Genomic DNA, 26,957 nt, shown 5'->3' with positions numbered 1-26,957 from the left:
TGCTGATCTTGTGCACTAATTTAAGAAAGATTTAGAACTATGGTTATGGACAAACTTCAACTTCAAAATAGTACAGTGGTACTACCAAATTGTCTTATTATGGTATAACAACAGTACTTGTTTGTCTGACTTTTAGTTTGCATTATTTGCCATTTTCTGATTCTATCTTGCCAGATCCCAAGACTTGGCCCTCATCAGGTCACTGTCAGGTCTTGTGCACAGTGCACAATTAGTAAATTCTATCTCAAGTACTTTATCCAGCTTATAGCCAACATTACCTGATCCTACTGACCTGCCTAGCTCAGTTCAGCCAATAAGATACTTTCTTTTGGTATCGTTTACACTTATGCCCAGTCGAAAATATTTAAAATCTCTGTTGTTTTAAATAAAAATGCACTAAGTTGTATATGTCATTACATGGAATTCCATCTTATTCTCTGCATACAAATGATTACTTATTTACATTGTTTTCCATTTATAATAACATATATTTCACGAGAGAGCTATTGACTGAAACCTCCCAGAAGTGTTGATAAGATACTGACCTCTGACCCTGAATGACTTGTTAGATCTGGTCTTCTCTACTGTGCATCATGTGACGTCGGTGATGGATGCTTTGGGTAGCCAGGGCATGAGTGCTGAGTAAGTAATCCTATTTGCGCAACTTGAGCTTCCGTCTCGCTTTCGGCGTGGCAATCTGTTGATCACTTCTCAGCTCAATGAATCAGAAAAACATGTTCTTCTCTCTTCTCTCCTTCATCGCCAAGTTGGAATATAGATTGTGTAGTTATTTTGCCCATGACTTTCTTTTGCTGCATTTTGTGAAGATGCATAACAACAACATGTAGGATGTAGGATCAATGGAAAGACTCTTTGATGGAGCTGAACAAGTGGATTTCTCAAAAAGCAGCAAAATGTACAAAGTGTTGGGAAGTTTATCTAACAGGTAAGCTGAACTATTTTTATTTCCAATCTGTTACATGATGATGTATAAACCTCTTTTGTATTTTTATGTGTTTTACTGATTTATTCTCCTAAAATGTACAATATATTTTCCAGCCAGTTCATTCAATTTAAGTTAGCGAAATATTTACTATAAAATTGGAAACCGATGCAAACGGGTGTTCAAGTTGGGATCACTGGTGTGGGTGGGATGGTTTGTATGTGTTGAGATGGAGCCACACAGAAAGGGATTGTTTATAGCAGATAACAGTATTATGTAGCTCAGTGCTAAATCTGGCACCCTCTTTTAAAGCACATGGTGACATCACAGGCCAGGTTTAACAGTCTAACGGTGTCAACAGTGGGATAAAATGTAACTTATTTAACTAATACAGTAAGCTCCAAAAATTATAATTTAAATATTTTTACTTTTGATTTCAAAAGCTGAAACAGAGTTTATGCAGCTTTATAGAAAATACATATTATGTGCTGTAATTCATTTTTTTCTCTTTTCTCCGTTAATGGTCCACCTAAACTCTGAAGGGAGATTCAGCGAGTCCTTAACTCATAGGTAATGGTGGCAAGATAAACCTATACATGTCATGGTAACATTCAGCGACACGACTGACATCCACAAGATGCCTCCACCCTCCTGTATACCCACTCCACTGTCACCAGGCTTGCGGCGCAAACAACTGCTGTGGCAAAACGCTGTGAAACACATCATCAGCCAACGGGGGCTCAGACGGCAGTTTGGCGTCGAGCCTGCCCGGAAAATCCGCGTCACCGATGCCTATATCGAGGAAATCAACCGACAGATACGCAACAAAGCATCACGGGGTATGACTAAACGGCGTTCCTCGGTTGCCAGAGTCCATCCATCCTTTTTTGGGGAACGTAGTAGTTCATCCAGTACCCAAACTGGAACGTCTGCGGACTACGTCAGTGATGCTGACTTTTTTGTGCACTGGGGCCACATCATCCACGGGGTGTATGTACCAACATTGAGACACATTTTCAAATCCAAAGACCTTGAGAAACTCTACCAGCGCCATTCCTCACATACTAGAAGAACTTCATTAGTTGTCACAAACATTATTGATGCAGCTGCCAAACTGCACCTGCTTTTGCTCTACCTGGCCCTGGTGCCGGACGGTTCGGACATACTGCTAGGCTGGTTTACGGGGTTTTTCATGGCTTGTGCAATTGCCCTTTGTGCTTTGGTACTCACCTGTAAACGCTCTCACTCCCCAAGATGGTTGCATTATGCTGGTATGGCTAGCTGGCTGTCACAGACTACTCAGGTGTTGGGTGGGCTGGCATACGGGTTGGAAAGAGACCAGTCCTGGTATGTACTTTTCACCCTGTTTGCCACATACACTCTATTGCCATTGCCACTGCTCTGGGCTATCGGAGCTGGTACACTCACCTCCATACTTCAACTCACTGCAGAGACAATACGCCACATCAGCGAAGTGGGACTGCTAAGAAAGGTAGTGATTGGATGATAGATATATGGAGAGATGGAGTTTGTTGGCTTATCAAGCAAATTGTCTGTCAGTCTAGTTTTCTCAGTCACATCCATTTCTTTCCCATTCCTTTGTAAGGGGTTGGTTCTCATTGGTCCTCTTGGTTTTTCTTTAGATTCTCGCCAAGGCTTTACTATACACAAGCATGAACATCGCAGGTCTCTTCATTCATTACCTGACTGACCGCTCCCAAAGACAAGCCTTTCTTGAGACACGGCGCTGCATTGAAGGTCGCATGAAACTAGAAACAGAAAACCAGAGACAGGTAAAAGGACTATACATTGTGCTGAGATTCCAATATCCTTTGTCCTTTAACAAATTAGAGTTAATACAAGTGACTCAAAGAACATATCTTGTGTAAACTTGGTTTAGTAAAAATACAGCTTTGTGTCTTCCTCAGGAGCGTTTGGTGCTGTCGATTCTGCCCCGCTTTGTTGCTTTGGAGATGATTGCCGATATGACTTCTATGGATGATGATCTCGATCCACAGCAATTTCACAAAACATATATCCATCAGTACAAAGATGTCAGGTATCTCATAGCTCCTAACAAGGAATGTTTAAGTGATATTATTTTCTGAGTGAGATCAAAAGCAAAACCTTGAAATGTGCAATATGTAGTTTGGTACTCATGGACTGATGCAATTCGAGAGTTTTGCTTGTAATTAAAAATATTACTAATTTCTCATCATTTCTACACTCATTAATCTTTCCTTCCCAGTATCCTCTTTGCTGATATAAAGGGCTTCACACTGTTATCCATGAACATGTCTGCTCAGGAGTTAGTACGCTTACTCAATGAGCTCTTTGGACGTTTTGACCGGCTAGCTGATGTAAGCATTCAATTTATGTTTTTTTGTTGTTGTTGTTTGTTTGTTTTTAAATTAGTGCTTCCAATAGAGCTTGATCAGCATTGACAAACAGCACAGTACATTTTAAAACTCACCTAAGACTGATGATTCTGATTTTTGTATTTTTAGGAATATGACTGCTTGAGAATAAAAATCTTGGGCGACTGTTACTACTGTGTATCTGGGGTACCAGAGCCTCAGCGAGCACATGCCCGCTGCTGTGTGGAGATGGGACTAGCTATGATCAGCACCATTAGGTACAACAAAATCCCATTCCTGTTTTCCCTGCATAACCAAAAGAGTTAAAATATTGCGTGTTTTAGAAGATAGGAGTGCATGTCATGAACAACTGGAGTGCTAGACAAACTGAACGTCATTTTTATTTCTGGAAAACCTAATTAATGCATAAGCATATATTTTTGTCCTTAAACTAAAATTTGTTTGAACTTATTTGTACAGATCTGTAAGGAAACAAATGAACTTTGACATGGATATGCGAATTGGGATCCACTCTGGCTCTGTTCTGTGTGGGGTTCTGGGTCTACAAAAATGGCAGTTTGATGTGTGGTCTTGGGATGTAGGCATTGCCAACATGCTGGAAGCAGGGGGAATCCCTGGGTGAGTGACCTTAACTTCATAAACAAGATTTACCAGGAGTATCACATAAACACATCCCAATGTTACATTGCCTCAAATGTTACTCTAATTCTTTAAACAAACTAGTTGCCAAATAGAGGTGGGAGGAAAAATCGATTCTCCTATGCATCCCGATTCTCTCTTTAACGATTCAGAATCGATTCAAAATCTGAATCTCTGGCACACGTGTACTTGCTTGAGACGCGGCATTATTCATTCTTTGCACAGACTTTGTGCTTTGAGACACATGTATGTTGCTTGACACTCGCCATGTTTTACTGAAAGATAAGCTTTCATTTATACCGTTGGGACTGCAGAACTATTAAATGAACGAAACTTGCTCACTGACAGACTTTCATTTGCTCTCTCTTTGTCCTAAAGCAGCTGTGGTTCAATGCAGCTGCATTTTCGAATACTTTTATACGAAGTTGATACAGAGTCAATTTTGTTTTCAGAGCAGGACAAAACATATGATATATCGAAATAGATTTGTGCATTAGTCTGAATGAAGCCTGTTAAAGCTGTCACTATCTGTGATCAAATCAGTAATAATCAAACGGCGATAATGCAACTATTGAATGTAAACATTCAGATACTTAAAGAATTGTTTCAACATTTAGCCTGCTTATATAAAAAATTCATTTTGCACAAAATTAATTTTATTTGCCATGTGCAGTAATATTGAAAACTGAGAATGTGAAGCATAGTCATATTAAGTTGATAACTGTAAATAACTTGAATTGAATTGTCAAACCAAGAATCACACCTTTACTTTTAAGATGTCAGCACCAACACAGATATTTTAACTATAAACAAAAAGCATAGAAACTCTAATGCTGTTAAATATATAATGTTGTAAAGATGCATTTGCACAGAAGAAGAATTAAATAGGGGAAAAAATGTAGATCAAGAATTGTTTTGGAATCGGATCCTGACTCCAAAAATCGGAATCGGATCAGATTGCAAAGTGCCTGAAGATTCCCAGCCTTATTGCCAATGCTTGAACAGTTTGGCTTGGCTTTTACAAAATACTGCAGTTATGTGTAACTCTTTTGATTGTTTACATTGACATCAGACGCATCCACATTTCACGTGCAACTTTGGACTGCCTGGATGGAAGCTACCAAACGGAGGATGGGCGTGGATATGAGCGTAATGAGTTCCTACGAAAACACAAGATCGACACTTTCCTTATCTGCCACAAGGAGGAGGATCTAGATGAAATAGAAGCAGAGCATCTAAAAAGTCAGAAAAAACACCGCCCCTGGAACAAAGAGGTGCTAATTGGCAACTTCATTGATTTGATATCTGGCTCTATGTCAAGAAAGATAAACATAGTTGATTTATAATTTGTATAATGAGTCTACTTCTCTGCTGAATTTTAACCTTACAGATATTGGCCTCCTTCTCCCATGGGTCTTACACGCAACTTCCTACATCTTCAGTGTGCAGATCTACATCCAAGGAGATCAACAAACGGATAGAGCATGCTATAGATCTTCGCAGCAGTGAGCGCATGCGTCAGGAGCACATCACTTCAGCCACATTGGTGTTTAAGGATACACACATTGAGGAGAAGGTATAAGGGATGTGAGGTGACCTGTCTGTAATGTGGAAACAGTTGATAAGCTGTTTAGAATAAATGTCAAATTTAACAAACCACTTTAGTTGGACTAGGACATTATTATTGTTCAGATCAGTGTTGCAGTCAAGACCAACTCATTCAGGTCAGAGTCAAGACTAAGACTCTAGCTAAAAGAGGACAGAAGTCCAGACCAATTCCACATGCTCCCAGGTCCATGACAAGATCAAAGACCATAAACGCAGGGTTTTGGAGACTGAGTCTTGTCGTGGATGCAGCAGCATATGGTCTTGACCCTCTTCTGTTCTTGACTTGGACATGAATGAGTTAGTCCCAGCCAGTGTTGGGGGTAACGAATTACAAGAAACTACAGTAAAATATCAGAGTTTCTTTTTCAATTAAGTAATGAAGTAGTTGCCAGGATTAAGTGCAGAGCCATTCTGTGCGCTGTGTGAACATGACACTTACTGTAGTTCTAAACTAAACGTCAGCATGCATTTACTCATGTCACTTGCACAATAACAGATTTAGTATACCTCTGCAATAATTAAATATGTAAATAATTACATTTTCCTCCTTCATTTTGTTCCGCCTGAGGCTTATTTATTTCAGTCATGGTGTGAAAATGCTGTTACATTTGCATACAACGAAGCCCAGCCCAGATGAGAAACAGTAACGTAATGCATTAATTTCCATAAAAAGTGATGCGATTAGTTACTTTTTAGGGAGTAACTCAATGTTGTAATACATTGCTTTCCCCAACACTGTACTCGACTGCAACATTGCTTCGGGTAGGCTATTAGAATAAGTAAATTGTTTAACAATTCAACTGAATAAAACTTTTCTGACTTTGTATTTTGCTTCATGGTTTAGTTCTCTCAGGTAAGGGATGAGATGTTTAAGACCAATCTAGTATGCTCCTTCATCGTGTTTCTTCATCTCATGGCTGTCCAAGCCCTCATTCCTGTACCCAGGTAAAGAGTCTGATCAATTGCTGTTCAGCACCTGAAAAAGATTGTATTCCTGTCACTTTCGCAGACCATTGAGCTTGGATATGTTAAACATCCCCTCCATTTTCTTTTTTCTTCACTGTCTTATGTACAGGTTGTATTACTGGACTGCACTGCAGTTCTGTCTGTTCTTGCTGGGATATCTCTTATTGCTCACAATGGTCTTGGCTGAAGAGTTTAAACATTCTCCCAGTGTCCTTCAGCAGTTCTGCTGCTGGATCCATGAAAACAACAGTATGCGGAACCTTCTCACTGTAACAGCTATAGCCATCAACTTTGGTATGGCTCTGCTTGACATGGTGAGACTTTTTTTTGAGCAACTTGTAACGCTGAGGCCATAAAAATGTGTTTTTTGATCTGCCAATGTCACCAGTTTGCCTCTATGTCATGCATATCCAAACATTTGGGCGGTGTGGTGTAGTGGATAAAGTTCAGGACTAGTAACTGCAAGACTGCCGATTCAAAAACCTTTTGGTATTGATTCTAATTCTAATCTTGTGATTATTCAGATATGGTGTAACTCTACTGAGACAAGAGAAATAAGCACCAGTGAAACTAAGGAATATCAAACCATCCAGAAGCCACTTACTGCCTGCACATATCCAGAGGTGTGACTTCTGTCAGTTCTAACAGTTCTGTTGCGAAGACTCCAACTACCTGTTGTCGTATTTCATGTCTGTTATGTATCCAGTTCTTCGTTCTAAGTGGGGTGGTTTCTATGGTGACCTGTGCTGTGTTCCTGAGGCTGAGCTCTCTCTTAAAGCTGGCTATTCTGTTGTTATTGGTGGTGATCTATACTTACTTAATCGAAGTGTCCATAGAACAGTCAGGCAGGTGAGTGTCTATGCTATATCTCTAACGTACTCTCTTTAGAAATGCCTTTAAAATACTTTCATATGGTTAAATATTATTTTCATTTTAAGGTCTCAATACCTCAGAAGAAAGGGAGTCTCAATTCTGTTGATGGCAATGTTTGTCATAGCTGTGTTCTACAATGGTCGACGGGTATGAGTGTTTAACACATTGCCCCGAAGAACTGTATTATCTATAGCATTTAACTGACAAGGAATGGGAAAATGTTGTGAAAAATGGATTATACATCCTTATTCTTTGGGTCTTGCTTATTCCCTGATTCAGTGGGAAGCAACAACACGGCTAGACTTCCTGTGGCGATTGCAAGCTCAGCAGGAAGTGCAGGAGATGAGAGGCCTGAGGGAGCACAATGAGTGCCTGCTGCATAACATCCTGCCTGCACACGTCGCTCGTCACTTCCTAGAAAGGAACAGAAATGATCAGGTACATCAGAATCATATAAGCCACTATCAATGATGATGTTAATTATGAGCGAAAATGTGAGCCTAGCATCATGGGAGCAATTTTTACAAAAGCTCTAGGGTGGTCTTATAATCCGGCAGGTGTTAAAGAGAGAAAGTCTGATAGCTTAGATGAGAAATATCAGGCCTCAACACAGTTTAAGATATCATTTAGATTTCTAAACCTTTAAGCCGTAGTAATAACCACTAACAAAAACCCCGAAAAAAACCTAAACTTAATGCTGTCTTTGCCCAGGAGCTGTATTCTCAGTCCTATGATGAGGTAGGGGTAATGTTTGCCTCCATCGCTGGCTTTAATGAATACTACGAGCAGAAGGAGATCAATCACGAGGGAGTTGAGTGTCTCAGACTGCTCAATGAGATCATTGCAGACTTTGACGAGGTAGGACTTTGATGAAAGATTGCATTTCTTTGCTGTTTTTCTCTTATAAAGCCATCATCGTTTTTGGTTCTCTTTTTAAAAGCTGTTGGAGGAGACATATTTTTTCGACATTGAGAAAATCAAAACCATTGGGAGTTGCTACATGGCAGCATCTGGTCTATCACCTAATAAACAGGTACACCTTGTAGTCTACTTCACTGATGATATAAACGATAAGAATATCCCGCAAGATGTCTATGCACCTTAATTGTTCTGTGTTTTAACCTGACAGTCTCGTGTTGTAAACGACTGGCATCATCTCAGTGAGTTGGTTCTGTTCGCTCTGGCTATGCAAGAGACCCTGAAAGAGATCAACAAAAAACATTCCTCAAACAACTTCCAGCTCCGCGTTGGTAATGGGTCAATGAATAGACCTCAGTCAGAGTATATGCTATATTCTAATGTTAATCACATTCAAAATAATATGTTTACATAATATGTGTGTGTACTGTGTATATATACAGTATATCAAGTATATTCAAATACACACACACAAGTATATATTTAAGAAAAATATTTTTTTTATTTAAATATATAAACAACATACATTTATGAATATGCATATGGATGTAAATATGTTAAATATATATGCATGCATTTTATATACATTAGAAGTAAACAATGCACACATATATTATGTAAACAAAAACCTTTATTTTGGATGCAGTTAATCACGATGAATCGTTTGACAGCCCTACATTAAATGCCTTCTCAAATCATAAGTAAAAATTTAAAGTTAAGTATTCACTATTATTTTATTTACATCATCAGCAGTGCAGTGTTGGTTGCTTGGTAACAGAGAGAATTGTCCAACTTGATGGTGCAATTTAACACCTCCTAAATAGAGATAAGATATGATTTTGTAGGATAGGATAAGAATCCCAAATCAAGATTGCTCAAATTCAAATTCAAAATTCATATTTTCAAATTCAATTTTTTTTTTACATACACATACATACATGGTACGACATTCAGTGAAATGCTTTATACAACCGTCCAGCGTCGAAAATAGAAAAAAAAAAAAAAAAAATATATATATATATATATATATATATATATAAAATATATAATAATAATATAATAATAAATATATAATATATATATATATATATATATATATATATATATATATATATATATATATATATATAAGAAGAAGTGTACAAAGTATAAAAATAAAATTTATATACCAAGTGTAAAGTGTCTGTTGTGAATGTCCAATGTAAAGTGATTAGTGCAAAATTGTCCAGTGCAGTAAAGCACACATTGCTTGTGTAATACCAATTTGAAAAAAATCTTAACATATCATATCCTAAATTAGTACCCAAGATAAGAAACTTTCTCTAATACGCCCCTAGTCACTGAACACTTTCACTCTAAAATGTTTTTTTTTTCCATCTCCTTAAATATGACAGATACTCTGATTAGGAAGTCTATACAGTCACCTGTAATTCATGCCAGTGACAATGAGTACATATGGAGTAACCTCAATGTACCCCTTTAGGAATTGCCCACGGTCCAGTTGTTGCTGGAGTCATCGGTGCCACCAAACCCCAGTATGATATCTGGGGCATGACAGTGAATTTGGCAAGTCGAATGGACAGTACTGGCGTCAGTGGAAAGATTCAGGTCCCTGAGGCCACATGCAATATTCTAGCAGACTGGGGGTTTGTGCTAGAATTGCGTGGGGAGATATACATAAAGGGCGTCAGCGAGAGAAAGGGACATGTCCGAACATACTTCATCAGCAACAAGAGGCGTCAACCGTCAAGCAATGGGATTACTGACAGAGGAATAAACGGACGGAGTGGGAGGACCACTCTCGCCACTGTGGTCTTTGGCCTTGTGCAGGCCATTCACAGAGAAAAGCAGAGAGGTGCCAATGGAGGTTTGACTCTGCCAAACAACAACTTGAACAACTTTAAATTATGATACGAAACATCAAACCAGTATTTTCCTCAATGCAATGCACTGCCTTCTTCTTCAAAAGAATACCTCAGATATCTTATAAACTCCTTATGTGGACTTGTCTGTTGAACACAAGTAGAACAATGACTATTTTGGTTTCATAAATACGTATGTTTTAATAAACTTCACTTTGAACATAATCATGCGAAAGATACAGTTTACAAGAATTGTTATAAAAAAATACCTCATATATATATATATATATATATATATATATATATATATATATATATATATATATATATATATATATATATATATATATATATATATATATATATATATATATATATATATATATATATATATATATATATATATATATATATATATATATATATATATACATATATATATATATATATATATATATATATATATATATATATAAAAATGTGCACAAACTGTTACTTCTTTGTGAGTTCTATGATGTCTAAAATTCTTTTGTATCTCATAGGATTAATAAAGATTCAGAAAATGTTAAACATTTTTAATGTCTATAATATTTCTTTGTAAGAGAAAGATATAGTTTTATAATATAGTATTGTCTTATATAATAATCTTTACTTTTTCTGAATTTCAGAGGGTTGTTTCTATAATAATACTATTTCTATTTCTGTAATAATAATAATAATAATAATAATAATAATAATATACACATTTTTAATGCTATTTAAAATGTAAAAATACATGTTTGACAGCCATTTTATGTTGCCTTTGGACTGAAGTTAGTACTGCTTTATCTACAAAAAAAGTACTTCATTATATAATTATTAATGTTTAATAATCAGAGTATTGTACTGAAAACAAAAAATGTAATACCCACACACATTACCTGATTTTATTCCGCTGTAATGTACATTAATAACACTACTGTATTTTTCTTCTAGTACTTGTATTTGTATAATGAAATAATGAAATGAATTAAAATGAACGAATGAAAATAAATGAATGCATCTGCCTTTTTGTCTGTTCTTTTGTTTCATGCTAGAAATCCAGTTGTGCTTTCCAGTAGAGTTCTTATTAAATAAAGCCGAGTCAAGTAGCCCTTCACATCTTTTACAAAAGCTTTACCATGGTAACCACTGTTCCCGCCAAAATTAGTAGCACTTGTAGTTATTGACCACGGTGTTTAAAGAGGTCGAAAAGGTTTAAAATAAGACAAAACGAGTTTTTAAAACGTGTTTGAAGCTTGTAGGGTGTATGGTTACCATGGCATATTTGTCTACAAGTGAATACGCTAAATTTAACACGTGATAAGATATTAGAGTTATGATTAAAATCATGCCGCCTCGCTTTATTAGCAGTGTGGAAGTGCTGCGTTGATTAAGGTTATGAAATTACTTTTGAACACTTGCACTCTCAAACGCTGTTCACCGGTGGCGAAAAAACATAGCTCTGAGTTCGATTAACTCCGCCTGCGCGTATTCTCTACTCCGGAGGAATGCGGACTCGATTAGTTTGGGCTGGTATTCTGCGCGGGTGCTTCTGCACGCGGGCTGAGCGCTGTTACTCATCGCATTGTAGTTGTTGTATTTTTCTGACCTCAATTACGTTGTTAGCTCTGCCGCTTTTCACTATTATACACGGAGAATGGCCGATTCCCAGGACGACAAACTCTACAAAGCCGAATACGCCAAAAGCGGACGCGCCTCTTGCAAGAAATGCAAAGAAAACATCGCTAAAGACTCGCTGAGAATGGCCATCATGGTGCAGGTGAGGAATTGTCTGCAACTTCGATTCAGCGACGCTGATGGAATAACAAGTGTTTTTGTAGCTGCGTTTGGTTTTGCATCATTGCAGAGAGTAATCAATGAGATTGTGCATACGCGTAGGTTTGGACGAGCTTCAGGCCCAGGAGGAGTTTAAATGGTTTCGCGGTCGTGGAGTGAAAGGAATCAGCAGTGATTTCTCATGGCCATACGTTTACACTGGCATTTGGTGATGCTTTGGGCAACGTTAGCACGAAATAAATGTTTTTTTGCTTTTGTGGGAACAAAAAAAGCATAACAAAAACAAAGCAATGTATTGGCAATGCAATAGAAACAACGTGTTTAAATGGCCAACATGGACAATGCATGCATGTTTGTTTTTTTTAATTAGAATTCTATACAGTTCTATGTGCGCATACTACTGTAACACCATTGGCAAACAAGATTGCTTTAAAATGCACAAAATAAGCTAAAACGTGTTTTGCTGTAAATTCTCTAGGAACCAAAATGACCATTTTTCTGACTGCAGTGACTTTGTGGTTTTTACATGCTTTCAGTTTCACTTTGCAGGCTTTTCATTCATTGTTGCGTGTTATTTGCGTTATATATTTAGTTTTTTTTTTGTCTGGTTTTGCTAATCTGGCACCTGTCTGTATTTCGCAGTCTCCCATGTTTGATGGGAAAGTTCCTCATTGGCACCATTTTTCCTGCTTTTGGCTCCGGGCCTCGGTGCAGTCGCCCTCGGACATCTCTGGATTTACTGACCTCCGCTGGGCTGACCAGGAAAAAGTGAAAAAGGCCATTGAGAGCGGAGGCGCCACCGAAGGTGATCACTTAATATTCCTTTTTGACCTAACCACTGATTTTGCTTCGTTGGGTTCGCCATATGGGCTGCAAAGCAGGTAGGATTAAGTCACCAAATCTAATTTATCCATTAATCCTCGTTGCTTTCCAGGGAAAGGAGAGCAGAAGGGAGCAGCTAAAGGGGAGAAGGCGCTGAATGACTTTGCAGTAGAGTACGCCAAATCCAACAGAAGCACCTGCAAGGGGTGTGACCAAAAAATCGAAAAGGTACATATTGCGTTACCTTTTTTAAAAAAATAAATAAATTGGGCTTAATTAGGAGGTTAAACCGTTCTTCCCTGCTGGTGTTCAGGACCACATACGTGTGTCGAAGAAGACAGTGGACCCAGAGAAACCTCAGCTCGGTCTAATAGATCGCTGGTACCACACTGGCTGCTTCGTGAGCCGCCGCGAGGAGCTGCTGTTTAAACCGGAGTACAGCGCCGCTCAGCTCAAAGGTTTTGCGGCTCTAAAAGTTGAAGACAAGGAGGAGCTGAAGAAAAGGCTTCCCGCGGTGAAGAATGAAGGGTGAGCTTTTGATTTCATTCGATACACGATACACTGCTTCTTTATTTAGATTTGCAAAAAAAAATTTATACATATTTATTTAAACTCGGAAAAGATCTGTGTGGCAATTTCTGCTTGAAAGATTTTGCACGGATCCGTCATACGTTTCAAAACATGAGCAATGTGTTGCTTTCTACAGAAGTCTAGTGCAAGCCACACTCTTTATTGAAGTGCAGCACAAACCACGATATGATTTCACTATAAATGCAATTGTCAAAGGCTGTGGTTTATTGAAACAGATAAATTCGCTTCATGTTTCAGAGTGAAATGTGGCACTGTTTTTCAGTGTTTTCTGTCTCCGAGTAGCTTATCTCTGTGAGTTTGGGGCACTTTATAACATACACAACATGCACCAAATATTTCCACATTTTTTTAATGCGAAATTTATTAAAAAGCAAAAACTAATTCTATGGCTTTTAGCCGAAAAAGGTTTGATTTCTAATGTTTGAAAATTACTAAATTAATACATCCATTAATAATACTTATTATATTTTTGAAAACACTTTACAATAAGTTGTCATTTGTTAGCCTTGCTAACATGAACAATGCATTTATTACACTGTTTATTAAACTTTGTTAATGGTAATGAAATTAATGTTGATAGTACTAATGATTATTTGTGTTTATCGGTGCATTAATGTCAACAAACACAAATTGCAATTAACAATCCATTTGTAAATGCTAAAATTAACTAACATTAATAAATGGTTAGTTCATGTTTACTAATGTTAACAAATGTAAACTAATAAACCTTACTGTAAAGTGTTACTTTAAAGAAAACATATTTTACAGTGAAATTTATAAAACTGAAGTCTACAGTGAGGTTTCACTTGTACAGTGAAAATGCTATATTTATTCAATACACATTCGTACTGAAAATGTTCGTGTACCATTACACCCCTATACAGTGCTATATTTAAATCTGTTTAATTTGAATTTAGCAATAGTAATAATTATAATAAAAAATAATATTATTAATTTTATTGTTGTGGTAACATTGATATATAATCACACAATTTGGGGCAAAGTAGTGCAGATCTAACAACAAGCACAGCATGCTTTTTTTGTAATTTTTATTAGATTTTAAATCATGCATTCATATAAGTCGTAATTAAAAAATAGTATTTTCTCAAATTAAATAACGTTTTTCAGAAATATAAAGCACATACAGTGCACGTACAAAATACAGGTCTGGTTTTGCGCATTAAACCATCTTAGAATTAGGTTTTCAATCCCATTAAGATTATTTTCAGTTTCTTTCATCTTCGGTACTAGGCTAAGTGTTATTGTTCAGGATCTTTGAGTGTTATTGCCTCCTCCGTTGTCGTGCTGTTCATCGCCATCTCCGATGCCCCTGCAGCACAGAAAGATGGCCTTGAACGCATTTCTGAAGGTTTTCATCTTGTAGGCGTAGAGGAAAGGGTTAACAGCCGAATTGGCGTGGGAGAGAATGATAGCCGTTAGTAACAGCGGTAGAGGCACGGGACACGACGGGCACAGCAGCAGGAAGCAGTTGATGATATGTAGCGGAATCCAGCAGGACGTGAAAAGGAAGAGCACCAGGAAAAGCGAAGTGGCCATCTTCATCTCTTTCTTCATCTTCTCCGCGTTGGCCGCTCCTCCCCGCTCTGCCGCGATCCTCCTCATCTGGCGTTTGACCGTGACGAAGATCTGCGCATAGATGAGGAACATCACCACCAGCGGGGTCAGAACGCAGGCGAAGAAGTTGAAGTAGACCATGTAGGTCATGTCCACCACGAAGACGAAGAAGCAGTAGCCAGACTCGGGCGGAGGCTTGTGCCAACCCATCAACGGCACCAGGCCGATCAGGAAGGCCAGCGTCCAAGTGAAGCACAAGACCAGCACTGCGTTACGGGGGGTCATGAGCCGGTGGTACTGGAAGGGCATGAAGATGGCGATGTAACGCTCAATGGCGACCGCCAGCAGGCTAAAAATGGAGCTCTGGGTTAGCATGATGAGTACGGATAGCATTAGCAAGCACAGATACAGATTGTGTCGTGGAATGCCCAGGTCGGTCATGATGGCGCAAGGGATTGCCAGTGAACCCACGCAGATATCCGCCACCGCTAATGACACCAGAAAGTAGTTAGTAACCGTTTGGAGCTTCCTGTTTAGTCCCACTGCGACACAAACTAGCAGGTTGCCCACAGTGGAGAGAAGGGCTATGACGAGCTCGGCTATCATGTAAGGCAGGTTTATGGACGCTAAGATGTTTGGCGCTGCTGTTGTTGTAGTACTAGTAGAAGTAGAAGTTGTTGATGTTGTTGTAGTGGTGGTGGTGGTGGTGGTGGCGGCTTGGCTTAGTTTACCTTGCGTAAGTGTTGATATGGTGGACGTGGCAAACTGCGAAAAGGTGTTATTTTCATAAGAGGTGACGTTCATGAAAGTCGCGTTCGTGTAGAGAAGAGTGGGCAAGAATGTAAAGTTGGCGATAGACTGATTCATTTTGACCTGCGAACGTACAAAAGCAAGCAAGAAAGTGAAAAAATATTAAGCTTTGTGTAAAAAATAGTTATCTGTTCATTTCTAATATGTTTTTTGACTTTCACTCTCTGAAATAATGTCTTCTGATGGTAAAGTAAACAAATAATGAAAGAATGTTAGTTAAAAGCGTGCTTCATCTGTTCATCTGTTTATTACTTTAATGTAACGATATCCATAATTAATGTAACATTCATGTAATTCTATTAAAACTATAATCATATACAGCATTAAAGTAAACGTAATATTGTGAAATATTACAATATAAAAATAGCATTTTTTTTGTGCCAGGCAATGATTAATCACATCTAAAATGTATTGTGTATATATAAATACAAACAGAGATATCATATGTAATAATATTTGCATTTATATTTATACAATTTACATTATAAATACATATATTTAACATATATACATACATTTTATGTGTATAAATGTATGCGTGTAAATATATATAAGGCATTATTAAATGATTAATAAATATACACGGCACACACACAATAACTTTTTATCTTGCTTGCATTTTTTTAAATTAATTAATCGTTGCCCAGTAAAAAAACTTTTTATTTTAATGTTTTTCAAATGTTTCATATGATCTTTCAGAAATCATTCTAATCAATGTTATCAATTTTAAAAACAGTGCTGCTTGACAGTTTTGTGAATACATTCAGTCTGATGATTTTCAAAAAAAAAAAATTATTAGAAATAGTCTTTTGAAGTTGTAAAAAATCATTATAGATCAATTAAAAGCATTCTTGTTGAATAAAAGTGTTATGAAAAATGATTAATCTAAACAAACATACACAAGTGTAACTAGTAAATAAAGCCATCTATAAAAAGTAAATATTAATGTACCTACCAAGTTTCTGTCGATGTTTCGTATTTTATTGCTCTCGATGTTGTTTGCCTACGCTCCGCCAATGCATTTGACTTCTTTGGATCTACTTGGAGAAGTTCTTGCATCCATTAGCAAAAGATGCCACATTCATATTCATTTAGTTTCTCTCTCTCCCCGTGTCGCTTTTCAGCCGTAACTATGATATGGGCTTTTATTAGCCTTTCATTCTAATGGGAAGAATGGGTCTTGTTTGTGTTTTTCCCACTACGGGTCATTGATTTGACCTCTGGTGGCCATTATCGTCACCCAAATGGGCGCTAATTACATTCTGGAGGGGAAATAGGCGCAGCGGTGATGTTGAGATCAGCTTAAGTGTCTGTCATGAGGTGATTAATTAATGATCTGCATTATGATGGCCGCCGGATAAAGGATCCTGTCCAGACATGACTGTGGCTCAGGAGACTGATAATCTTCTAATGAGGTCCACTGATAGAAGAGCCTCTGGGTTATAACACGCACTCACGGGTGACCAGATTCTCTCTGTAGGTTTAACTCAAATCCTCAAGGTGGAAAGGTTTTCATTGAGATCAGGTGATCAGATCATCGTTGTTTATAATGCTCCTTTTTATTGATGTATAATACATATAATCGGTTCATTATTATATTCAACTGTACATTGTACACCTATGTGCACCCGATTAGCTTTTTTTATTTGTTAGTTGGCAAGCATTTCTAATTAACATTTTTAGGAAATGTTTTATATTATCGTCTTTATTTTGTTTTGATCAAGCTTTATTTTAATAAATACAAAGTGTGCTTTTGTTAACATTAACACGGTTGTGTGTTCATGCTTAACATTTAAAAAAAACTGTTTCTTAGGAAGAGAAAGATAGATGATGTAGATGGGGGAGTCTCCAAGAAACAGAAGAAAGAAGATGAAAAACTGGAGCTGAAACTGAAGGTATTTTTATATGGATTATTGTGGATAGTTTTTTACCTAGTAACAAGTTAATTTGCACCAGTTTATTGTAGAGATTTTAATGCAATCTTTTTATATTTGAACCATCATTTAGCATTTAAAATGAATAAACGATTCTATGGTATTACCGTTTTTATATATGGGCCTGTAAATTATATAGTATTATAGTATTATTTGCATTCAGTTACTATAACAGATCTAAGAGTTTCATTACATTAGTTGTGCTTTTTGTAGAAAAGAGACCGTAGTGATCTCTCACACCATTAAACTGATTGCTCTTAGGTTTTTCTGTAAATTAGAAAGTATATCGGTCTGAAAATGCTTTTTCCGCGTTCTTGATGTGTTCTAGGAGCAAAGCCAGCTGATCTGGGGAATTAAGGACAAGCTGAAGAAATTCTGCTCCATCAATGACATGAAGGAACTGCTTATTGCCAACAATCAAGAAGTTCCCTCTGGGGAGTCAAATGTAAGTGTGCACTACAGAGAAACTGTACTCATGTGCTGATCTGGCCTCAAGCTCACTATCTGACTAGCAATTTCAATAGCCGCATCAAAAGTCAGATACCACGGGAGGATTTTTTTACTATGTTTTGCTTCATGACTCTGTGTATCGTTTCTCTAATGAAGCTATTTAACTGACAGATCATAGACCGCCTTTCAGATTGCATGGCATTTGGGTCCTTGAAACCTTGTGAGACTTGCAAAGGGCAGCTTGTGTTTAAGAGCGACGCATACTACTGCACTGGAGACATCTCTGCATGGACCAAATGTGTATTCAAGACTCAGACGCCCGATCGCAAAGACTGGGTCACTCCAAAGGTAAGTGCTATAGCTTCATATTCGTTATATAGCTTCAATACATTCATATTGCATGCAGGTGAATTTCAGCCGCTGATATTTCCTGCAAATGTTACTCTTCCGCAGGAGTTCGGTGAGATTCCATTCTTGAAGAAGTTTAAGTTTCAACGGCAAGATCGTTTGTTTCCCAAAGATGCCCCTCCAGCAGCCCCCACCCCCTCGTCTGCTGCTGCTACTGTGACCTCAGCTGCCCCGAGCGCATCTAGCGGGGCCAGTAAAAACCTCACTGAGGTGCCAGCAGGTCAGTGACTCTGACGGAAACCTTGAGGTTTATTTAGACTACATCCACATGAAGCCAGCACTTCCCCTATCCAATTATTGTCTCAAAAATACCTACAAAAAAACCCAAAAAACAGATGTAGTACACTTGCCAGACCCTTATAGGGCGACAGACATACACAAAAAACATAAAAGACATGGTCTATGCCCATAAACATTACACAAGGTATACAAATGAACTTTGAGCAATACATATATTAATCTTTGTTAATGTGAGTTAATAAAGACAATCGTTCACTGTTTGTTCATGTTTTTTGTTCAACAGTCAGGTGCCCACACAAATAATGATAACAAGTTAGATATACACAAAGATTAATAAAAATATATATATTAAAGAATGAAAAAAAAAAACCCACTTATGTTATGTTATAATTCATTACAAAAATATATCATTAGATCATGCATAGTTTCCAGTCAAGTTGCAATTGTTTTGTTTTAGTATAATTAATTTGCTGTTATAGTATTTATTAATAATTTGATTTTTAATTTTATTTAAAAAAAAAAGATACAATTTTAATGTTTTATTTAAACATTTTGTAAATTATTTAAATTATCTAATAGTTGTTTTATTTCAGTGAACAAAATAGTACAGAATTTTATATTTTAATAGTTTTGGGTTTAGTACAAGAGCAAAAACAACACCAAATTTTATTTGTGACCATAAAGCAAAGACATCATTTTGAAATTAGTGTAAAATGCTACATTTCTTATGTGATGTCCCGAAAATTAATTTACAAATGTAATGGAAACCTCAAAACAAGAGAGAGAACGAAGTGTTAAATTTTATTAATCTCTTATAAATTTATAATTTGCAAGGCAAGTTAATTATATGTTTTCCCCTCATTGCATTCTCTAGATAAGCCTCTGACAGGACTGAAGTTGCTGGCTGTTGGAAAACTTAGTAAGAACAAAGATGAGCTGAAAAATGCAGTGGAAGAACTGGGAGGAAAAATCACAGGCTCTGCCAACAAAGCTGTTCTCTGCCTCAGCAGCAAGAGTGAGTGATGCTCTGTAACTCTTTTCCAAACCCTTGTGATCTGCCTCGCTGTCAAAGAGGACAGATTGCAGACCGACTAAAACAAGTTATGTTCAGTACGATACAAAACAAGGCGTGCGTGTTAACTTGGCGTTTTGTTTGTGTTCGCCTGACTAATACATTTGTTCTTTTGAGTTTTTTTCGCCAGCTTGTTTATTTGTTGGAGTTCGTTCTTTTCCTTTTACGTTTCAGAGGAGATCGAAAAAATGAGTAAGAAGATGGAGGAGGTGAGGGACGCAGCTGTGCGTGTGGTGGCGGAGGACTTCCTCACTGACATCAAGGAGTCTGGCAAGGCCCTTCAGGAGCTCATCTCCCTGCATGCCATCTCACCCTGGGGGGCAGAAGTTAAAGTCGAGTCCCAGGCTGCAGCCCCGGCCTCCAAATCCACTGGTGCTCATTCCTCAAAGAGCACTGGCCGAGTCAAAGAGGAAGAAGGTTAGAGAGATGCATTTCAGTTTTCCAGCAAAACGTCTTATAAAGAAAGCTAATGTAGATGAAATATTTTTTTATTTAGGTTTTACTGAATGTGGAAATGATTTTGAGCAGGATTCGTTGGGGTGAAACATGCTAGGCTGTGCTGTGATCATAATAGCATATTTACGTGTCTTATTAAAAACAAACAATGAATTATATAATAAAATGTAACTATATAACTTATTTAATTTACTGTTATTTATGTTATATAAATATTTAATCAATATAAAATACATTTTGTGTGTGTGTATATATGTGACCCTAGACCACAAAATTGAGGTTTTACATCACCTGAAAGCTGAATAAACAAGCTTTAATATATGGTTTGTTAGGATTGGACAATATTTGATACTGTTTGAAAGTCTGGAATCTGAGGGTGCAAAAAAATGGAGAAAATTACCTTGAAATCTGTCCAAATGAAGTTCTTAGAAATACATATTACTAATCAAAATTAAGTTCAAATATAATGGTAGGAAATGTACAAAATATCTTTATGGAACATGATATTTACTTAATATCCTAATTATTTTTGGCATTAAAAAATTGCTCATTAATTATTGTTGGATATTGCTATAAATATAAGACCACTGTAAATAATTTTTTTTTTTTATTTGAAGTTATTATAGTTTTGTTCTAGGATTGTTAAAAGCATTTTCAAGTTCAATTTACATACATTCTCAAATGACTTAAAAGGCAGCATTACACACTTTTGCTGAATAATAATAATAATCTTTTCTTATTCCGGCAGGAGGAAGCAAATCAAAGAAAATGAAGCTGACAGTGAAAGGAGGAGCAGCAGTTGATCCAGAGTCAGGTGAGGCTCAAGTCTTTTTTCCACACCACTTTTAGATAAGAGTTAATGGTATTTTTGGATATGTTTGATACACGTTGTTTGCGCAATGCCTTAATAATGAGTTGATTGCTCAGGTCTGGAAAACTGCGCTCATGTACTGGATCAGAATGGGAAGATTTACAGTGCCACATTGGGTCTCGTGGACATTGTCAGAGGGACAAACTCGTACTACAAACTACAGCTGCTGGAGGATGACGTCAAGAAACTGTAAGCCTAGCCCATGTTTGATTGAACAAATGTAATTTGTTCATCATTAGACAGCTTATTTAATTGCGCAACATAGGCAATCCATAGTCATTTCATACTGTTTATATATAGGTTTCTTGGGTATAATAGTGCTTTAAAACCTTAAAATGGAAGTGCATTTATTGCAAATGTGGGTATTGGGTATTTCTCTTATAGAAGTGTGAATATAAGGTAAATGGCAAACTTAATAATGATTATCACTTGTCTTAAGCGTGCTTGTGTTGATTTTTTTTTTTTTTAGATACTGGGTGTTCAGGTCATGGGGTCGAGTCGGCACCACCATTGGGGGAAACAAACTGGACAAGTTTTACGATAAGAACTCTGCTATGGACAATTTCTGCAGCGTGTATGAGGAAAAAACTGGGAATGCCTGGGCCTCCAGCAACTTCACAAAATACCCCAATAAGTTTTATCCTCTAGAGATTGACTACGGACAGGTGAGATCTGGAACAACATCTAGCCAGAGCACTATTAGATATACAAGATTGCTATTTGAAAAAACATTGCTAGAATTGAACACGGGGCTGTCAGAAAGTGATGAAACTGAGGCTCACGAATGGATCCTGGGGCCAGTTCCATAAAACGCGTTTACTAAATAAGCCAGGCTTATTTAAGTCAGTCTGACTTATTGCTAGTTGATTTGGTTTGAAATAAATCAGACTAATTGTAATAAGCCTGGCTCATTCTGTAATCTTATTTCATGAAATCTCTCGATAGAGAGTCTACAAATGTAAACGGGTTGTTAGAGTATTAAACAAATTGTTTATAATTTAGATGAAATGGTCATGAAGCTTTCCGCATGTGTTTACCCAGGACGAGGAGGCTGTGAAGAAGTTAACTGCGAGTGCAGGTGCCAAGTCCAAGCTGGACAAACCCGTCCAAGACCTCATCCGAATGATCTTTGATGTGGAGAGCATGAAGAAAGCCATGGTTGAGTTTGAGGTGAGTTCACTTCCCTTTCTTTAAAAAGAAAAACAGCGTTAACACGGTCTATATTTGTTGCGGTCGAATATGTGATAACTTGTCATTTCCACTACAGATCGACTTGCAGAAGATGCCTTTGGGAAAACTAAGTAAGAGACAGATCCAGAGTGCTTATTCCCTCCTGAGTGAGGTCCAACAGGTTGGTTCTCAAAGCTAGGTCTCGATGGCATTTTAGGGAAAATTAAGTGAATTTCTGATCACAATTAGTTAATCGTTCAAAATCCGCATGTGTTATTCTGTATGCTTAAGATGTGTTCTTTTCTTTCTGTAATTTATCTTAAGGATTTTAGCATTGTGTTAATTTTACTTTTATAGTATTACAGTTTTATGTATATTTTTACTTTATTTTTTAGGTTTATTTTTAAGAAACCATTCCGATGCATAGTTAACATTTGAGTCTTAATACTTTAGTTTTTCCAGCTAAGTTAGCTCGTTTGTTTTCATCTAAAAAATGTGACATCTGGTTACTTCAGCCAATGGTATTCAACCAATTTGAAGGGAATAATTGACAAATATAATTTTTGTCATAATCTTGCAGCCCTAATGGCACATACGTATTAAAAGCTTGTCTTTTCAATTTCGGTCTGCTTTTTCCTAGCTTCATTTTTGCTTTCATTGATTTCCGTAGGCTGTAGCAGATAGCGCTGCAGAAGCACAGATTTTAGATCTGTCCAATCGCTTCTACACACTGATACCTCATGACTTCGGGATGAAGAAACCACCGCTGTTGAATAACATGGATTACATACAGGTACGAGTCGGGCGGCCATCTAAAGATTGTGCGGTGTTGAACGGTGTGGTGTTTGTACTCAATCTTGTTGCATATCCATTATAGCAAAAGGTGCAGATGCTGGACAATCTGCTGGACATTGAGGTGGCCTACAGCCTGCTACGGGGAGGAGTGGAGGACAATAAGAAAGATCCCATTGACATTAACTACGAGAAACTCAAAACCAAAATCGAGGTGAAATGTCTTTCACTGCAAGAGCTATGTTTCACTGTTACCGTGATGGTTGTGTTGTAGTGATCGATACTGGTTCTGTGTTTCTAGGTGGTCGACAAGTCATCAAGTGAGGCTCAACTTATACAACAATATGTGAAAAACACACACGCCGCTACCCACAACACATATACACTGGATGTCGAGGAGGTGAGGTTAAGCCTGCTGTATGTGAACTTTTAGGGGGTTTACAGAGTTCACTAGTGCGTTAAATTAAATTGAGTGTGCTACTGCTGTAAAGTGATGAGCTTTTGTCTTTAAATACTGCATTTTTGTATTGTTAGATCTTTAAGATCGACAGGGAGGGTGAGTTCCAGCGTTTCCGTCCTTTCAAAGAATTACACAACCGCCAGCTGTTGTGGCACGGCTCCCGCACCACCAACTACGCCGGTATCCTGTCTCAGGGTCTGCGCATCGCTCCTCCTGAAGCTCCAGTGGTAGGTTTATGCATTCTCCATCGCCTGCTTCTCTGTAAAAATAAGCACACACAAAAAAAACAGTATTAGAGCAGTTTCTTTCTTAAAGGGGTCATCAGATGGGGAAACAAAATGTTCTTCATTTTGCACATATAAGAGATTTCAGAACTTAAAGGGGTCATACGATGTTGCTAAAAAGAATATTTTGTGTATTTGGTGTAATGCAATGTTTATGTGGTTTAAGTTTCAAAAAACACATTAAAGTCATTCATTTAGTCTTTGCAACTTTAGGGGTTGTAATAATCCAAAGGTTGTAATAATCCAAAGAGAAAGCTAAATATTAAATCGCATCGCATGTCAGATTCCCCACCTTAAAAAGAATTATTCTTTTCTACCCTTCTGAAATGGCTTTTTTTTTTTTTTTTTTTTTTAATTGCATGCCTGAGCAATTGACAAAATTAACAAAGATATTTATCGAATTATTCCAAACATGTTGTTGGATTTGCAAAATGTTTATTTAATGATGCAGCAGTTCCAAAAATTTAGAATGTTAGAATATTTAGAATGTCGTAATACTAGTGTTCTAGTATTCATATGTATACTGTTTATGTGACTTTTTTTTTTTTTTTTTTTAATACAGACAGGTTACATGTTTGGCAAAGGTGTTTACTTTGCCGACATGGTGTCAAAGAGTGCAAACTACTGTCACACATCCCAGGCTGATCCCGTTGGCCTCATTCTGTTGGGAGAGGTTGCCCTTGGAAACATGTAAGAGATTCTCTTTTTGTACGATGACTGTTAATATGCTCCAAATTTTTGCGGTCGGTAAGATTTTCTTTTTAAAGATGCCTCTTTCTGCATTTATTTAACCATTGTAATAGTGTGAAATATCATTACAATTTCATTTTCAATTTTAGTATTTTAAAATGTAACTAATTTGATGGCGATTAAGAAATCATTCTAATATGCTTATTTGGTGCTCAAGAAACATTTATTCTTATTATCGAAAACATTTATGCTGCTTAATATTTTCATGAAAACCAAAAAACGTTTTTAAAATCTACACATTACAAAATAAGTCAGTGCATTGAAATTTCTTGGCTATCACATTGATCTATTTAATGCATTCTTGCTCAAAAGTAATATTTCTTTAAAACGAATGTACTGACCCCAAACCTTTCAAGAGCAGTGTATGTCAACAATTGGAAATTAGGAAGGGAGAGTATATTTGCAGAATGCTGTGCTATTGTCTGCTCTAAAGATCTGAATTTATTTTTTTTTTATTCTAAAGGCATGAACTGAAGAAGGCCTCACACATTACAAAGCTACCAAAGGGTAAACACAGTGTGAAAGGTAAGACCGCTCTACATTCAAGTCAAGTAATCTTTATTGATACAGCGCTTTATACAGTACAGATTACGTCAAAGGAGATTTATAGCATCAAACAGGAAAAAATGTGTGAAAAATGTGAAAACAGAAAGTCAGTTTTTCATTTCATCATCCAATCATTCTCTTCAAATAGTATTTGTGTGTTGCCATTAAGAGAAGCTGTTGTTTAAAAAGTATGTTTCTGGTATAAATGTTTTTAACGTGTCTTCTGTTTGAAGGTTTGGGGAGAACTGCTCCAGACCCAAGAGCTACTGTATCTCTGAATGGGGTGGATGTTCCTCTGGGCAAAGGCAGCAACACAAATATTGAAGACACAAGTCTGCTCTACAACGAGTATCCTTTGGTTTTCCGCATCATTCTTTTTCCTTCTTTCTGTTGTTTATCTTTTTGTTGTAGGCCAATGAACATCTCAGCTACATTTAAACAATCGCACGTTCTCCATATTTCACAGTTTCCCTTAACTCCGACTTTCCTCCAGGTACATTGTGTACGATATTGCTCAGGTTAACCTGAAATACCTGCTGAAGATTCGCTTCAACTACCAGACCTCTCTGTGGTGAGACAGCGGATGAGATCTGTCCAGGTGGAAGCCACTGAAGCCCACTGCTACAGCTTTTAGCACCAAGACCAAGCAGCATTTGGGTTGATAAACGACTAAATCAGTTCTCTAGAGCTTCAACGGCACATTTCCTGTTGCTTTGTCTGTTAGTTTGGAGTAAGCTAAGTGGCTATATCTAAATTGTATCACTGCATTGTTGAAAATATTGCAGACCTTGGTACATATTCACAGAAATGATTGGACTTTTCTGTGGAGATCTTTCTTATAAGCTACCAACGATGATAGGTAGACAGTCTTCCATGTTTCATAGACTTTTTCTTTAATAGTTTTGCTAAACCTGGAATCAGGTTAACTGTAACACATCTAGTGTACACATTTTTGTTTATCTTCTCAATATAAAAAAAAGAAGAAAATGTACAGTTTTAGGAAAAAAAAGTTGTAAGCTAGGATATAGCCTGCTGTAAGTAACCTTTTACTAGAATTGCCAACGTATGGACAAATATATGTTACATCTGTACCATCCCTGTTTTGCTTTTCAGTTTACCGTCCCTTAAAAAAACCTATTTTGGCTAAAATGGTAATGAAAAGCTAAAAGCAATGGCTGCTGCTGAACTCATGCACCTGCAATCTTTTTTTTTTTTTTTTTTTTTTCCTTGGTAAATGTTTCTCCAGTGGTTTTGTGGAGAAGAAGCTGTGTCCTGACAAATGTCTTTGCATCATAAATAAAACCGTTTTTGGCACATGTTTGAAGCTCATTCATTCACAAATATCGGTGTATGTGAGAATCCAGACTAAATAATAAGAAAATAATAAATATTATATTTTTAAATGTCTTCTACCATTGACGTTTTAACTAAAATGCACAAGACTTGTCTGTTTCTGTACATTTGTAATTAAAATTGTTTCTGACCAAATCTTAATAATAAATAAATGATGGGTTTACCATTAAAAATAAGTTTAAAAATGGTAAATTGTAAAATGGAAGCTATAGTATTGTTTGCATTAAATATGTTAGAATAAAAGAAATCTACTGTTGGAAATGTTAACAGTAAGACTATTATTTAGACCTGCATTTTTAAAAGTGTAGTTCTAGACTACCAAAGAATCACCTTGGTACAGATTTTTTTTTTTACTGTGCTGCTGTGTA

The 26,957-nt window shown here is 37.0% G+C and overlaps 3 protein-coding genes across 3 annotated transcripts; 2 read left to right on the top strand and 1 right to left on the bottom strand.

Moving 5' to 3' along the window:
* The first annotated feature begins 716 nt into the window (after positions 1-716).
* On the top strand, positions 717-10,447 carry si:dkey-206f10.1 (adenylate cyclase type 8). The gene is made up of 19 exons (XM_043219706.1): positions 717-946; positions 1,486-2,435; positions 2,587-2,736; positions 2,872-3,002; positions 3,192-3,303; positions 3,451-3,578; positions 3,781-3,939; positions 5,033-5,234; positions 5,351-5,536; positions 6,413-6,513; positions 6,644-6,848; positions 7,059-7,157; positions 7,241-7,383; positions 7,473-7,554; positions 7,687-7,845; positions 8,119-8,265; positions 8,348-8,440; positions 8,537-8,657; positions 9,809-10,447. The coding sequence occupies exons 2-19, from the start codon at positions 1,545-1,547 to the stop codon at positions 10,234-10,236; spliced, it is 3,537 nt and encodes a 1,178-aa protein (XP_043075641.1). The 5' UTR covers positions 717-946; positions 1,486-1,544; the 3' UTR covers positions 10,237-10,447.
* A 1,294-nt stretch (positions 10,448-11,741) lies between these two features.
* On the top strand, positions 11,742-26,563 carry parp1 (poly (ADP-ribose) polymerase 1). The gene is made up of 23 exons (XM_043220475.1): positions 11,742-11,988; positions 12,648-12,810; positions 12,940-13,055; positions 13,141-13,355; positions 17,617-17,698; positions 18,066-18,182; positions 18,359-18,535; positions 18,641-18,815; positions 19,710-19,850; positions 20,082-20,324; positions 21,112-21,177; positions 21,291-21,423; positions 21,704-21,899; positions 22,276-22,404; positions 22,502-22,585; positions 23,075-23,197; positions 23,282-23,410; positions 23,498-23,596; positions 23,731-23,883; positions 24,503-24,630; positions 25,154-25,215; positions 25,470-25,584; positions 25,730-26,563. The coding sequence occupies exons 1-23, from the start codon at positions 11,866-11,868 to the stop codon at positions 25,809-25,811; spliced, it is 3,051 nt and encodes a 1,016-aa protein (XP_043076410.1). The 5' UTR covers positions 11,742-11,865; the 3' UTR covers positions 25,812-26,563.
* Positions 14,548-16,219, bottom strand: LOC122325427 (adenosine receptor A1-like). The gene has a single exon (XM_043220476.1). The coding sequence runs from the start codon at positions 15,858-15,860 to the stop codon at positions 14,685-14,687; it is 1,176 nt and encodes a 391-aa protein (XP_043076411.1). The 5' UTR covers positions 15,861-16,219; the 3' UTR covers positions 14,548-14,684.
* Positions 26,564-26,957: the final 394 nt, after the last annotated feature.

Source organism: Puntigrus tetrazona, chromosome 20 (assembly GCF_018831695.1).
Source record: "Puntigrus tetrazona isolate hp1 chromosome 20, ASM1883169v1, whole genome shotgun sequence".
Taxonomy (NCBI): domain Eukaryota; kingdom Metazoa; phylum Chordata; class Actinopteri; order Cypriniformes; family Cyprinidae; genus Puntigrus; species Puntigrus tetrazona.
This window is presented reverse-complemented; position numbering and strand designations above follow the sequence as displayed.